This window comes from Haliotis asinina, chromosome 1 (assembly GCF_037392515.1).
Source record: "Haliotis asinina isolate JCU_RB_2024 chromosome 1, JCU_Hal_asi_v2, whole genome shotgun sequence".
Lineage (NCBI taxonomy): Eukaryota > Metazoa > Mollusca > Gastropoda > Lepetellida > Haliotidae > Haliotis > Haliotis asinina.
This window is the reverse complement of record NC_090280.1, coordinates 20154846-20170413: the sequence shown is the minus strand read 5'-3', so window position 1 is coordinate 20170413 and position 15568 is coordinate 20154846. Positions and strand designations below refer to the sequence as shown.

General features: G+C 41.5%; 1 protein-coding gene across 2 annotated transcripts in view; it reads right to left on the bottom strand.

Moving 5' to 3' along the window:
• The window catches only part of LOC137288290 (protein sidekick-2-like), a 29044-nt gene extending 14161 nt beyond the window's left edge, over positions 1–14883 (bottom strand). For both annotated transcript variants that reach the window (XM_067820779.1, XM_067820777.1), the window contains exons 1-3: positions 14766–14883; positions 1797–1953; positions 180–515 (exon numbers count right to left, since the gene is read on the bottom strand). In XM_067820779.1, the coding sequence (XP_067676880.1) occupies positions 180–515; positions 1797–1884 (424 nt within the window). In that variant the 5' untranslated portion in view covers positions 1885–1953; positions 14766–14883. The remainder of the gene's footprint in view (positions 1–179; positions 516–1796; positions 1954–14765) is intronic.
• Between the last annotated feature and the right edge of the window lie 685 nt (positions 14884–15568).

Here is a 15568-nt window from a genome sequence, read left to right as displayed (position 1 = left end):
CATGCTCGCTGACTTGATTGACACGTCATCGTATATCATTTGCGTAGATCGATATTCGCTGTTTATCACTGGGTTGTCTGTTCCAGATTCAATCATTTATAGTACGATGCCATATAGCTGGATTATGCTGAGTGCATCGATAAAAAAACAGACAGACAGACAGAAACATTGTCACTTACACTGTATAGTAACCGTCTGACTTCTTGTCGTATTTCCAGTCGAAGACGCAAGCTTGCATGTGTACGCCCCCCCCGACGTCTTCGTCACGGATGTAGGGGGCAGCACGGCCGTTGCATTTGTCCCGGAGGCGCTTGCTGTCCAGGGGGATTTTCTTGCTGGAGAAGTTTTAATGTTCCATGTAAGAATTTCGGCCCCTGTTGGATCATTCCAGGTGAGTCTCGTGGCCGTTTCGTTCCCCGAGAGTGTAAACGTGCATGTTAAACGAATCTCCTTCGTTGAGGCGACTGCGATGGAAGTTGATCCAGTGACACTCAGTGTTGCAGCATCACTCTCACCTGGAGGATAGAATCAAGCCACAATTCAAAATAATAATATAGCACACATTATCCAGCTTAGGCCGCTCAAGGGTGGATCGAGTGTGTGTGTGTGTGTGCCCCGTGTGTGTGCGCTTTCTTCTCTTCTCCCTCCCACCCCTACAACCCACAAAAACTCTTTCTTTGAGCATTAACCCGAACACCTTTGGACTTCACATAATCGCCCATCCCCAACGCCACCCACCACTCCGTTCTCCCAAATCCTAAATCTAAGTGTCAGAGATTGTATGACTGCTTCTTTCAATATTTGCCAAACTGTGGAGGAAGCAGGACTGTCATGCTAAAGAGTTTCATGATGTTGAGTGGCGGATTGACGGGTATGCATCAATACGCAAGGTTGATACAGTCGCTACTAGTGAGTGAGTTTAGATTTACGCCGCACTCAACAATATTCCAGCTATTGGGCGGCGGTCTGTAAATAATTGAGTCTGGATCAGAAAATTCAGTGATCAACAACATGAGCATCGATCTGGGTACTGATGACATGAGTCAATCAAGTCCGAGAGCCTGACCACCCGATCTCGTTACTCGCCTCTTACGGCAAGCATGGGTTGCTGAAGATCAGACCTTGCAACTTGCACGTGCAACTCTCTACTAAACCATGAGACCCTGTGGGCCCCTGTGGGCTCGTTTATATATGCCAGGGGCATTGTCTCAGGGGCCACTGGTCGTTACTATACCTTGAAACTTTAGTCTTTCTGTATAACAACATTCCATTTGCAACATTTAAATCTCTATTTGCTATTACGTGTATCACAATAACCTTTGTCTCTGACATGGGCGTGGGAACGCGAGCTAGGCTTTACGCCATGTCCAGCCATATTCCAGCAATACCATAGCAAGGGACACCTGAAATGAGGTTCACACATAGTGGACCAAACTATCCAGTGTTCAACAGCATCGATATTTACAACTGGGATACGATGACATGCGTCAACCAAGTCAGTGAGCCAAACCATACGATCCCGTTAGTTGCCAATTATGACAATCATGAAGATCAATTCTAACCCGGTTCTTCACTGGGGAAACAAACACAGATTTCTGAAGATCAGTTCTAACTGGGATTTCCACTGGGGATACAAGCACAGGTTTCTGAAGATCAGTTCTAGCTGGGATTTCCACTGGGGAGACAAGCACAGGTTTCTGAAGATCAGTTCTAGCTGGGATTTCCACTGGGGAGACAAGCACAGGTTTCTGAATATCAGTTCTAACTCGGATTTTCACGCGTGTGACAAAACATACCTGAAAGGAGGATAGATGTAAGCAGCCAGACCCATGCCCAGCACGCCATCTTGAATGACCTTCGGGTCAAGAGTCCAAGTGTTGTCATCCTGGTCTTCGTCTGTCAGCACCTCTTCCTCCTCCTATCCTGACGTGGCGTGTGTGGAAGTGAAACCAGCTGAAGCGGAAGAGGTGCTGGAAGTTAGTGCGTGTGTTGTAGGAGGGGAGTGACGCCGTTAGATGAAATATGTCACACAGCTCTCCCATCCTATCGCGGAGGAACAGTGTGAGAAAAGTGAATTCCGTCAAGTTTGTTTGCTTGTGTGTTTGTTTAACGCCGTACTCATCAATATTACAGTTATATGGTCTGTAAATAATCGAGTGTAGACCATACAATCAAGTGATCAACAGCATAAGCATCGATCTACTCAACTAGGGTACGAAGCCATGTGTCAATCAAGTCAGTGAGCCTGACCAAGCTATCAATCACCATGTACGATAAACATGGTTTGCTGAAGATCAATTCTAACCCGGACCTTCACGAGTAGTTTTGACCACCGTACGACCATATGTTTGATTGATCGATCAAGTTTAATTTGACGTCGCAGTATTCCAGCTGTATGGCGGCGATCTATTAATAATAGAGTCTGTACCAGACATATGAACCCATTGGGCCTATGTGTGTGAGGTTTGTGTGTTGAGAATGTGGCGCGTGATACGCGCGCGAGTGTTTGCGTTAACTGATATTAACTGTTGATATACGTGCGTGCGTTCAAGCGTGCGTGGGATGTTTTTGAGACTGAGAGAGTGCATTCGGATATGGATTCGGACCGTGGTTGACACAGTGTTCGAGGTTCAAGCGCGCTCTGTTTCCCAACTCATTCGAAGGACCAGAATGTGTTTATCCTTGAACCGGAAGAATTTGTACCAGTGGGTGTTAGAAATATCGAAGCATAAGCTGTCAAAACCACCTGATAGGCAGTGAAGTGTATGAACAGCAACATTCGAAGGACTAAGAGACGTTTATCACGAGCACCATTGTTATGCACTGACGAAGTGTACTTTCTGGAGTTTATTATTCAAAATGCATATAACTAACTATAGGTCTAACATGTAAGGTTAAATTGCATAAATAGCGTTACTCCATGAAGTACTGTAAACTACGTTCATATCGAATATTGTTATAACAAACTGGTGAATATGACGAACTGTATTTTTCGTATTTTATTAATAACGCATCTATTAAACTTCCGTTATAACGAGCGCGAATTAGAGGCCCTGTGAGTTCGGCATAACCGAAGTTTAGCGTTTACGTAAAAAGAGACGCTTGTTGCCAAATACAAATGCGATTCAAGCGAAGAAGTCGCTTCAAAGAGACCGGTAGTTTCGAACTAAGGAATCATGGGAGTGCGTCCAGTTTCCGGAACGAAGTATCACGCGGAAACAATAAACGATGTCAATCACGTGAGTGTAAGGTGTATGTGTTTTCCTCAGAAATATCTACCGCACACACCTATCTCCGTATCTATATATTTCCCATTGCTGGAAAACGCAAACAACCTTTGTATGCATATGTATTGAGCGAAATCATAAAAATATTGACCCTGTTGGTGTAACGATTTGTAAAATTAATGTATCTGCATATGCACCTCCTCATTTACACTTCCTCACTAGTTTTCCATATATATAGAGAGAAAAAGGGTTAAACACGCACGTGTTCTTGAACATGACAAGCAGATTTATCAGCCTATTCCCCACTGACATTACGTGGCTGAAGAGAAAAGTAAAGGATAAAATACACATGTTTCTGATGAAAGACGCCGAGAAGTAAAGTCGGGTACAAAGATGTTTTTACTTTTGTCTGAGTCCAATCCAGTATTTAGAATCCACATCCTCAGAGTCAAGCACCTACTCGTCAGAACACGAATTTAGCCTTCTAACCCACTCAGCCACTTCTTGTTCACAAGTGTGAGTAAGTAAACTGTCTGAGTGAGCTTCAGTGCCATACTAAGGGCGATGAGGTAGCCTAGTGGATAAAGCGTTTGATCGTCATACTGAAGACCTGGATTCGATTCCCCACATGAGTACAATGAGTGAAGCTCATTTCTTGTGTCCCCAGCCGCGATATTGCTGGACTATTACTTTAGGGCTGTGAAACTCAACTCTGACATCACTTGTTTAATATCAACAACAGCAGCAGCACCAGCGACAACAGCAATACACAAAAACAATTATAATAATAACAAATATGCCATATCCCCAGCCCGTTGCTTGTACAATTATGCCTTACGTCAGAGCATGTATTTATCATTATACATCTTCGTCCTGTGTGAGTGAGTGAGTGAATGAATGTGGTTTCACGCCGCTTTTAGCAATATTCACGGAAAATCGCTGTTGTGGACACCAGAAATCCCCTCCACACATTGTACCAATGTGAGGAATCGAACCCAGGTCTTCAGCATGACAAGCGAACGTTTTAACCACCCGGCTACCTCACTCAGTGGTTTTCGGAGGCACACGCCTTGTCTACTTTAACATTTCCATGTGATACTACCGGGTACCCATCAGCTTGGCTAAAGACGTTAGATAATTTGAATGGAGGTATGCGTATGGACTTAATGTAATATATGTGTAGGAAACATGAATTCATCTTTAAAATCGTTTTACTTACAGATGCAGTCTGTTGAACTATCTCTGAGAGTTGGGATAAGTGTTAGAATAATGCGTCTTTCCATGCATGCTCTTCACGCCATCACCACTCGCGGACAAACAGGATACGCGTCATTAATCGTCGCAGTTCGAAGAAACTTTCCTCGATGACTTCGTCATCAGGTAGCTGTGCCTCGGCTGGATTTTGTAACTCGGAATCCATTTTACTTCCTCAATCACCGCTTACAATGCATACTTCTTAGCACTAGGGAAGTTTATTTAACCGGATACCCAATTCGACCATTTATTATCTCGGATTTCATCTTTTGAGCCCCGTTTGCATTGACATAAACAACTTGTCGGAAGATAAGAAAATTGGTTCATCGTAAAAGCCCAATATGAAGACACGAGCAGTTGGATTTAGCGACAGTCGTGAGTGAATCTAGGTTTTCGCCGCTTTTTGAAATATTCCAGTGACGGACACCCGAAACGGGCTTCACACATTGTACCCATGTGGGAATGGAACCTGGGTCTTCGGTGTGATAACTGAACGCTTTAGCCATTAGGCTACCCCATTGCCGCTGCAACTACGTAAAACAGACACAATACACTTAAATGTCTTTAGTACCCATGGTTTTAAATTACATCAATAAAAGAAATTAGTTTAGTAACATCATGCATCACTAATTTGACAATTTTTTTCGGATAGTGACAAAGATTTCTAGAAGTTAAGGAGAAAAAAACACATATTTAATGGACATGCGACTCCTTTAGTCTGTATAGGCAGCGTTGTAGCATAGATTCGACTGCCACATTAGAATGTATGTCGGAACGCCACGTGTACATACTAAAGAAGTCACATATCCATATAACTGTCCGCATTACTTGGTCTAAGAGGGCTGACCAACGCATAATTATGCTGTGAAAACGCTTACACCTATGCTGTTTCTGTCACTACCCAACACTGAATACCCCCCCCCCCCACACACACACACACCCTCTCTCACGCACACACGTACTCTCTCACTTCCCTCTCCTCACTCTCTTGCCCTCCCTCTCTTTCCAACTTATCTCGCCATCATTCTCTCTCCCTTCCCTCTCTCCCCTAACCTCTCTCTCTCCCTCTCCCCTCCCTCTTTTCCTCTCTCTCCTTCCCTCTCTCTAACCTCTCTCTCTTCCCTCTCCTCCTCCCTCTCTCTAACATCTCTCTCTCCCCACTCTTCCTGTCTCTAACCTCTCTCCCTTCTCTTCCTCTCTCTCCCCTCCCTTCCTCTCTATCTGTCCCTCCCTCTCTCTAACCTCTCTCTCTCTCCCCTCCTCCTCCCTCTCTCTAACCTCTCTCTCTCCGCTCTCTTCCTCTCTCTCCCTCCCTCTCTCTAATCTCTCTCCGCTCTCTTCCTCTCTCTCGATCCTTGCCTCTCTCTAACTTCTCTCCCTCCCTGCCTCTCTCTAACCTCTCTCTCTCCCCTCTCTTCCGCCTTCTAACTTCTCCCCCTCCCTCTAACTTCTCTCCCTCCCCGCCTCTCTCTAACTTCTCTCTGTGTCTTTCTCAGATCCTCCCTCTTTCTCCCTTCTTCCTTTTACTGTCTCTAATCAGTTCTGAACATTCAGTCTGGATAAATTCCATCTTCATAGCATTAACTGTGTTGAGCTGCTATCTGGTTGTCTGTACTTCCTTGTAAATATAACCTAAAAGTGTAAACCCCACTCGAACTTTGTAAATATGACATTATAAATCATGTCATTTCCACATTAATAGTACTTGGAAATGTCATTGTCCGTGTTCATGACTTGTATGTACTAATAAAAATAATGTATCAGATTATAGCTTTTATTAATCTGGTGTCTCGCGGCAGAGCACTCTTATGTCCACGTATTTAAGAAAAAGATCTACCCTGGGAGGCATCGGTCCTTTTGTTCATCAATGATAAGTTCTGTGCTTGACGTGAATCACTTGTTCGGGGTGATATTGCGTCACCAAGGGACAAGTATGACGAAGGAGGGACAACATAATGGCAGCTCATCAGTACCTCCGTCGAAAAGGTCTTCAGTCTGTCATTCGCTCTTCTATGTGCTTCGCCGGATGGCCCTCGAGGACCGAAAACGTTTTGACTGCTCTGTACTCAGGCTTATCTATTTCTGCCTTTTCAATGTGGGTACGTGTGATTAGATGATCGAATGTAACGTGACCGGAAACTAGCGACATGTGCATATCAATATGTCGTTTATGTAAATGTGATATCATTCTTCAATGCCATACAGTTACTTATATCAGGCACATGAGACAGTATAGGTTTGGGTCCAGAAAGCTACAGCACTACAGACCATGGTCGGCCATAGTAGCGGCAGTATACATGTGTGTACAATCTTCAGACATATCGTTCGCGTATAGAATCCTCAGAAATCGCTCTAACCAAATTTGAATTCATATCCTCCTTGACAGTTGAACTGAGTTCACAGAACATTCCTGGCTTTTGGATCAGTTTTAGAGGGACCCACTGGATTCTACTGTCCCTGTATAGAGTGCTCAGAAGTCATAGCCGGATACACCAATACTACTTGGAAAATGAACGTGTTCATCTAGACTTCTAAACTTCTCGGTACTATTAATTGCCAAATGCTAGTCAAATTTTCAAATACTAGTCAAATTGTCAAATACTGGTAAAATCATAAGTACGAAGGACAGGGTATCCCTGGTCCTGGGTCCCGTTGTACAAAGGAACGAAAAAACCAATTGCAGTAATTAATATTGCAACTTTCAGTCGCAATAGGCCATCGATATCGCAATAGTATGTTGCTATCGCAATAATTTCCCCCCTCAAGTGTCACCCCAAACATACATGTACATGCAAAGTCTGAACGTACTGCCTACAACCCGTAACACATGTACACGTTGACCCATGACACGGCTGAATCATTCTTATCGTTTCATAAACATGTGTCATGTTTTATGAAAACCTACATTAACTTTATATTTTTTCTTCTGAAAACATACCTCGTATTGAAACCATCGATTTACTTCCGGGTTCCTGAACGTTATTTAAATATTCCAACATTGAAAATGCGATATTTCTTGTATTACACACGATAAAGTCTCAGGTAAAATTTTAAGAGTTCAAACGTCTGTCAGTGAACAGCAGAGAGTTGAAATTCATCATGATAAATGTTTAAAAAGTCATGGCCTGTCTTCTCGATCAGCTGATGCCACCCTATCCTGGTTTTCGATCCAACATGGCAAGAGAGAAAAACGTCATCATGCAGAAACGAAATCAAAACCAAAACAAGGTATATTCTTCTATGCAAATTATGGCAGTGGGGACCATGAACAGAATATGCTTACTAATGGCGGACTTTTAATATGAGCACCCATTATCAGTGATTTTTACATATACTGACGGAAAAAAAATAAGGATATGAAACCACAACCGTTCCTTTATTATTTCAGGTTTGTTCACAATGTATCGCTTAGTATGTGAAGAAACCTGGAAAACAGTAAGGCAACATTGTTGCTTTCATGTGATCCCTTACTTTTTTCCCTGAGTATATATCACAGTTCGTTAATCAGAAACAACTCAGTTTTTGCTCGTTATAATTTGGTGTTGATGATATGTATGTTATAGTCTTGCTGACTAAAACAAAATGTTTTAAATGTGAAATTGATATAACATTCCATAAATGTCGCATATCAATGTCGAGATGGGTTACTTAGTCGAACTCATCGCCAATGCACTGGGACCGTGTGTTCTCTATATAAATCTTGTACTATTCAGCCCACATTAAAAACTGTTGTGATCAGGTTAATAATTATTGTTACGTATCTCGGAGAGAGAGAGAGGGAGAGAGAGAGAGAGAGAGGGGAGGGAGAGAGAGGAGAGAGAGGAGAGAGAGAGAGGGAGAGAGAGAGGCCGAGAAGAGAGAGAGAGGGGGAGAGGAGAGAGAGAGAGAGAGAGAGAGAGAGAGAGGGGGGGGTCGATGGGCCGACTTTGACCAAGTATATGCGCGTATTTTACTATTAAAGCATTTGAAATTTAAATTTTCCTTCAAAGGTCTTTCGTTCAGACAGCTGCGGTAAAGAACAAGGAAGGTATGGTGTTTTACACATGGCGATTGCAATGAGGAAGGTAAACAGATGTAGGTAAACAGCCCTTTCCTGTTTGACGTCGCCCTGAGCAATGTTTGATGTTTCTGAATAAGTGTTGCGCACAATAGTATTTCAGCTATGTGTCTGTTGTTTGTTTGTTTGTTTGTCATGTAAGGCGGCACGCAACTATTTTCAAGCCATATGTGTGGATAATCGAATCAGATAATCCCGTGACTGATGTCATGAACATCGGTGCACGCAATAGATAAACGACAACGTAGTGTCAACAGTCAACGAGCCCGATCGCGACCAGTCCTCTTTTTGAGGCAGTATGGGACGTTGGGCCCCAACATGTTTCACTTTTTAAATCGGCATATGCATAATTATGTTTTTGACAAATATAAATTCGTACCATGAGTGGCATATTAATCTATTCATCGCCAAGAAAAGCAAACAAAAAGGAAAGGTAGAACAAGAACAAGAAGAAAAAGAAGAGTCGGAAATAACAACCCCCAAAACCCAAACCCAAAAACCTAAAAAAGGAACCCAAACCAAACAAAACACAAAACAAAGGAGAACATAACAAAACCAAAACCAAAATAAGACAGGCATTAAAGAGCATAGCAATGCAAAGCAGAACAAAACAAAAAAACAACAGCTTAAACATTTCGAAAACAAAATGCTTTGGGCTGTTACGTAACTGTTGTAATTTAGTGTTTGGCAATCATTTTCAGTATTATTATACTAGACACACGTATTTGTAGCGCCCTTGAGCTATAAACGTCTGGTATAATAACAATAATTTGGCAATATCTTTACTTATATCTTCCCTTCAACAGGCTTGGTGAACTATACTCCTACAGTACTCCCAACAGGTTTACATCTACAAAGGGTTAACCAGATTAAACTCCACCTTATTCTTTAGGTTCACCCTTGTTAAAGCCTGTGAATACGTTCGCTTAAACAGTGATGTTTTGAGATTCTTGAGACGCATTTAGAAGTTGGTGGATATACAAGTTCTGATATATATAATATGTCGTGTACTCCTGTCTCTTCCTGTCTGAAGAAGGGGCAAGAAGTAGCGCAGAAACGTCGTGTTAGACAATAAAATGGAAGTTGTCATCCATATACTCGTCTTATTATCAGTAATGTTTTGTCGTGTTGTGAAATACAGGTTCCGTGAACCAGTGATGCATCAGTCGCGACAAAATGTTTTCAATGTATCAACTATAAACTACGTGTGTCATAATATACGACAGAAACTAGGTTGTGGGATATGATGTTCTTCCTCTCCAAATGATATGACCCGAGAAGATCCGCGACTGGCGGGATCGGGTTGTCAGGTTCACTGACTTTGTTGACACATCTCATCGTATTCTAATTGTATAGGTCGATGCTCATGCTGTCGATCACTGGATTGTCTGAGCCAGAGTGGATTTTTTACAGACCATATAGCTGGAAGTGCGGCGATAACCAACCGACCGACCGACCGACCGACCGACCAACCAATCAAATGAATGACATTGATGGCGTTTTCCAATCGGGATATGAAATGTCATCTAAAATGTTTGAATCTCTCATTTTTTAAACATTTAACATAGGTATATCACAGAAATGGCATAATGTCTACAAATGTCCAATATTTATGAAAGGATGCATTTTAGCAAATGTGTACTTTTTTCATTTGAAAATAATGGGTTTCAGTCACAATGAATCAGGTTCTACTTACATATAAAGTACATATTCAAAGGCATTTACTTCATGAATATTTGAAAGTTACAATGGAGATGATGGTTCTACAACTTTTTAAGCCTAAAATGACATACACTAATGGTTTCAAATCGTTTCCAGCATTACACGTTATTTTCATAATGTGCCTTTCGAACTGTGGGGTAGCCTATCGGTTAAAGCGATTACTCATCACGCCGAAGACACGGTTTGATTCCTCACATGAGTGCAGTGTTGGACGCCCATTTTTGGTGTCCCCGGCCGTGATATTGTTGGAATATTTCTGAAAGCTTAAACCATATACATTCACTCACACACTATATACGTCTCCTGCATAATGCAAAACTCTTTACTTAGTATATTTGCGCATTAAGCTCTTCAGACGAGAACTAGGTCAAATTGTATTCCGCTTGTGATGAAGCAGTAGGTGTGTCCCGTCTCTCGCTCACTATGACAGTAAACATCCCATAAATGTCCAGCACTTATGGGAACAGATAAAAAAATATGACCACGAAGCTGACGACATTTAAGAACACATACATCAAACATCACATCTAATTACAAATTCCTCTGAAAGATGAGAATGCATTTGTAGCTTTCTCGGAAAAACTGTAACCCTCTCATCATTGCGATATACTGAGATTAAGGATTTAAGTATAACTGAAACAAGCCAGTTCCCGAGAACTACAACAACAAATGTGACAACCGCATGGATTTCTATCAAGATACCCCTACTACCATGTTCCAGTTACAGATAAGAGTTTTCAGAATGAATGAGTGAGTTTAGTTTTACGCCGCCTTTAGCAATATTCCAGCAATATCACGGCGGGGGACACCGTAAGTGAGATTAACGCATTGTACCCATTTAGGGAATAGAAAACAATAATTATTGCAAAAGATGTAGATATAATGTGTAACGTACTTAACATGTAAAGTGTGCATGCGCAACATATAACGTAAAATAACGTGCCATATGCAACACATTTAGGAGCATATTGCTTGTGTAGTGGACATGACATGTAAGGTGTTAATCGCTTTTGATCAGTTACTGAGTTACCACCGCCCACTATAAGCACGCTCTACAGCACCCAAAGTTTCTCTGTTTACCCCACCTACAGAACGTATCTTTTCATACCCGGCTTTAGATATTTCACAGCTTGCTTATTCAGAAAATATTTGATAAGCCAGGCTACACCAATGTAGTACCAAGGGCATTTAAAGAGTTATTAAACATGAAAGGCATTCATGACAGCGGAGCCCTTTCAGCTGATCCCTCGAGGGGATATAAATTGTTGTGTTTTGTAAGAAAGGTTGTGTGTGTCCATGTGTGTATTCTGGAGGTACAGGTTGTGTCTTTGTGAAAGGCAAATACACCGCTAGAGGTACGGGTCACACATGATGTTGTCTCTCCTGGTGTTCCCTGTCGTGATATTGCTGGAATATTGCTAAAAGTGGCGTAAAACCACACTCACTCGCTGCTGTTCTTTGTGTAAAGCCGAGCTCAACAGTATTGCCGGTTAATAATTGATCTTCATCAATCCATGTTGATTGTAGGAGCCGACTATCTAGACTAACAATTAGTTTCTGAAATGAACATAATTACAGAAAAAAAATCTCATAGTGCAAAATATACAATTTAATGAAAAATAGACCCTCGCTCTCGCTCGTTTGATACTAAATCATTCCTTCGTTTTATAAAAATGTTATAAAACGGAGGGTCGTTTAGTATCCCCTATATATTCTCCAAAACACCATACAAAATATTTTTCGCTTGTAAAACTGCATGGATACTTCGTAAATCCATGAAAGAAATGCGCAAAAACACAGACAAAAAATCTTGGCATCACGGAAAAGAATGAGTAGTATATTGATGACATGATATCTACAATTTCGTTCACAAATCAAGGAATATGCCATCTGATCCCCATGACAATGTCTTTCTAAATCTTATGGATAGAGTCACAAATGTCCTCATTGTTACGGTTCACAGCTTTGATTTATATTTCTCCGTTTGTTTCTTCATCATGATATCATGGGTTACGCAGCATTGACAGTAGCATGGCTTGCATATTCTACTGCCTTGTAAACATAGGGAAAATATAGAATTTCAGTGATTTTCCCCTCCTGGTTGGCGAGCAAATCAACACATCCTCGCTTCTTTAGAAGCTTTCCATTGTTGTTTTCTGATTTGGACAAATGCAATCATTATGCATAATTGTTTTCACATCATCAAAGTGTCTATTTAATATTATACAGAGATGGAAACCTTTCGAAATCATCCCCTCTCCTCACCAGTGTAAAAGGAAACAGTTCAAGCAACAATCAGATTTTTTGTGGTCATCACACATGTTGTTTGTCTGGAGTGACGGGACAAGCAGAAGCAGGAGGCCGTGAGGTCTTGGGGTGTGGTGGGATGGGGCTCCCATGAGTCGATATCAAACACTAGTGACAGCTAGAGATCAACTGACAATTACAAGTCCTGTACCGGCTTGTGAATTGGTACTGTGGATTGAGGCTGTGGAAATCTAGACTTGCTACATTTTCTAGACTTACGTAGGCTTTCTGGGATATATTTGCTTCAGGGTCTGTATGACAGATAGTCTGTCTCACAGTCCCCGAACCACGTTATTTTTCCCTACTGTCAACTCCCCTCTGAAAATTCTAAAGTCTTAAAAAAGCAAGTCTAGATTTCCTCCGGTTCAGCTATATGTCAGACAATCCAGTGATCAAAAGCATGAGCATCTATATCCTTTTCGCATATTATGCAAATTGAAACTTTTGAGTTTGGAGACAAGTTCAAATTTCAAGGTGAAATTGTTGGTGGTCAAGGTAGATCTTGCACCTTTGAGGTCTAGTCTCCATGTGACATTGTGGGCTGCAAACTGTAAACTGCAACCTTTCAGACAGTAGAAGGGCTTGCTTGGTCATGGGTGTGACAGCATGGAGATAGGGCAGGGCGTAACAAGAGGACCAGTAAATATGACTGGTACTTATACCGTTATCTGATGGGACTTCTGATTGGTAATGACCCCAGCACGTGCAACAGATTTTCTTAGTCTCTGAATTTCTGGTCTCCCTTAGACTCCTTTTCAATTTAAACATTTTACGATTAAAATTATATATTCATAGACTCAGCATTATGACCTGACAATCGGGTGATCACTGGGATAATGTCTTGGAATCTTACAAAATGTACAGTGGTTCTTATCACCCATTACAGCTGAAGTTGTGTGGACAGGAACATTTACTGCCCCCCAACACCTCCCGTCTTACTGTCAGTGGTATCGACCTTTTTGGGGTAATGAGAATGGTTTACAAGCTCATCAAAATAAAAGTCAAGAACCAACTCATTTATCAATATTTTGGTATCTAATAGTTCATATTATAATCCATATAATGATTAAATATTGAATATTGGGGTGGCCCTAAACTTGTTTTGTTGAGTAATATGAGCTATGGTATTCCAGTTAAATAGATCATGATGTCAGTCATCGGATTGTCTAGTTGAGACCTGAGTTTTGGAATTGTTGAATGCAGCGTTTAACAACAACCAACTAAACGGCGGTCTGTACATGATCGCTCCAACCAAACAGTGCAGTGATTAATATCATGAACATTATCCTAAGCGATTAAGATACTGTAACGTGCATCGACCAAACTCGCAGAGTCACACACACACACACATTCTAACCAGGATGTTCAAAGGGTGACATATTCTGTACAGGTAATGAGTGTGTCCGACTCCAAATATACTATAACACAATTAGAATATTACATGTTGTACCCGTCAAGAGTGCACGTGCTGGTTTTCGTAGAGCAATCCTGAATGATTTACACTACAGTACAAAGCGTGCTTGATGTAATAAAAAGCTGGGATTAAACAGGCGTATAGAATGAACGTATTGTCAGCCATGCACATTCCGACTGTGATCTAATTCAAGCGTGGATTTACGGTCGTGTTGACTACCTTTGTCTGGGGTGTCCTTTCTATCTAATATCTAGTCTAGATAACGTGTACGTAAAATGCCTGACCAGCCAGTGTCAATAAAGTTACAGTACACCAGGGTACAAAGACACTGCTAAGTTCATTCTGTTCTATTTGTTACATTTATCCACCATTATTTATTATAGTGCTTGTTCGTTATACGTATTTCGACAAATACACACCGTCACCTGCCACTTCGTTATAGCATTTGTTCGTTTTATCCATTTCGACTAATACATGCCGCTGTTTGCTACTTCGTTATAGCGCTTGGACGTTATATCCATTTCGACAAATACGTACCGCCAGTTTCCACTTTGTTACAAGCGTGTTCGTGATAAAGTTAATTTACTGACAGTGTAATTTCAACGGAAACACGATTTTAACTTCTATCAGTATCCTATGCCCCATGTTGTTAAATTCTACATGAGAGAAACGTTAGGATGTTTAAGAATACGTCAGTGACAAATGACGTATCGCGGGCAAACGAATGTTTGAGACTTTGTTTGTTCTCTAGGTGTATCTGACAAAAGGAATAAAAGCGACATACCTAATACAGTATAATCCGCTAGAAATTATCCTTACAGAAACTCCAACACAACGATACTGATGTACGTCCAAAGGTCTTCTGACTGCTCAACAAGTTTAATCTGATTCATTACGAGGACAGAATTCTCTTCCGGGTTGAGCTTCACGCCTTAACCCTTTACATGTCGACCCGTGTCTCGCTATTTGAACAGCTGGGGTCAACCCACTTTGCAAACCAATCCTTCCAATTAAGCTGGCGCGAGTTTCCTCGAACTTGGATGACAAATGTCATGGTGGTACAGTTATGAGACGTCAGCACATCCTATTTGTAACTAGTTTTGTGATAACACGCAGCAGTGTTAGTAGTGGGACGTTGAGGGGACCTTGTACAACACATCATGGGACAACATGACAACATTAAAGAGAAATTGTGGTTGATATTAACCTTTAGCTAAGAGTTGTTGCTTTAGGTAAGAGTTGTCGGTTTAGGTAAGAGTTGTCGGTTTAGGTAAGAGTTGTCGCTTTAGCTGAGAGTTGACGCTTTAGGTAAGAGTTGTCCCTTTAGGTAAGAGTTGTCGCTTTAGGTAAGAGTTGTCGCTTTAGGTAAGAGTTGTCGCTTTAGCTGAGAGTTGTCGCTTTAGGTAAGAGTTGTCGCTTTAGGTAAGAGTTGTCGGTTTAGGTAAGAGTTGTCGGTTTAGGTAAGAGTTGTCGCTTTAGCTGAGAGTTGTCGCTTTAGGTAAGAGTTGTCGCTTTAGGTAAGAGTTGTCGCTTTAGGTAAGAGCTGTCGCTTTAGGTAAGAGTTGTCGCTTTAGGTAAGAGTTGTCG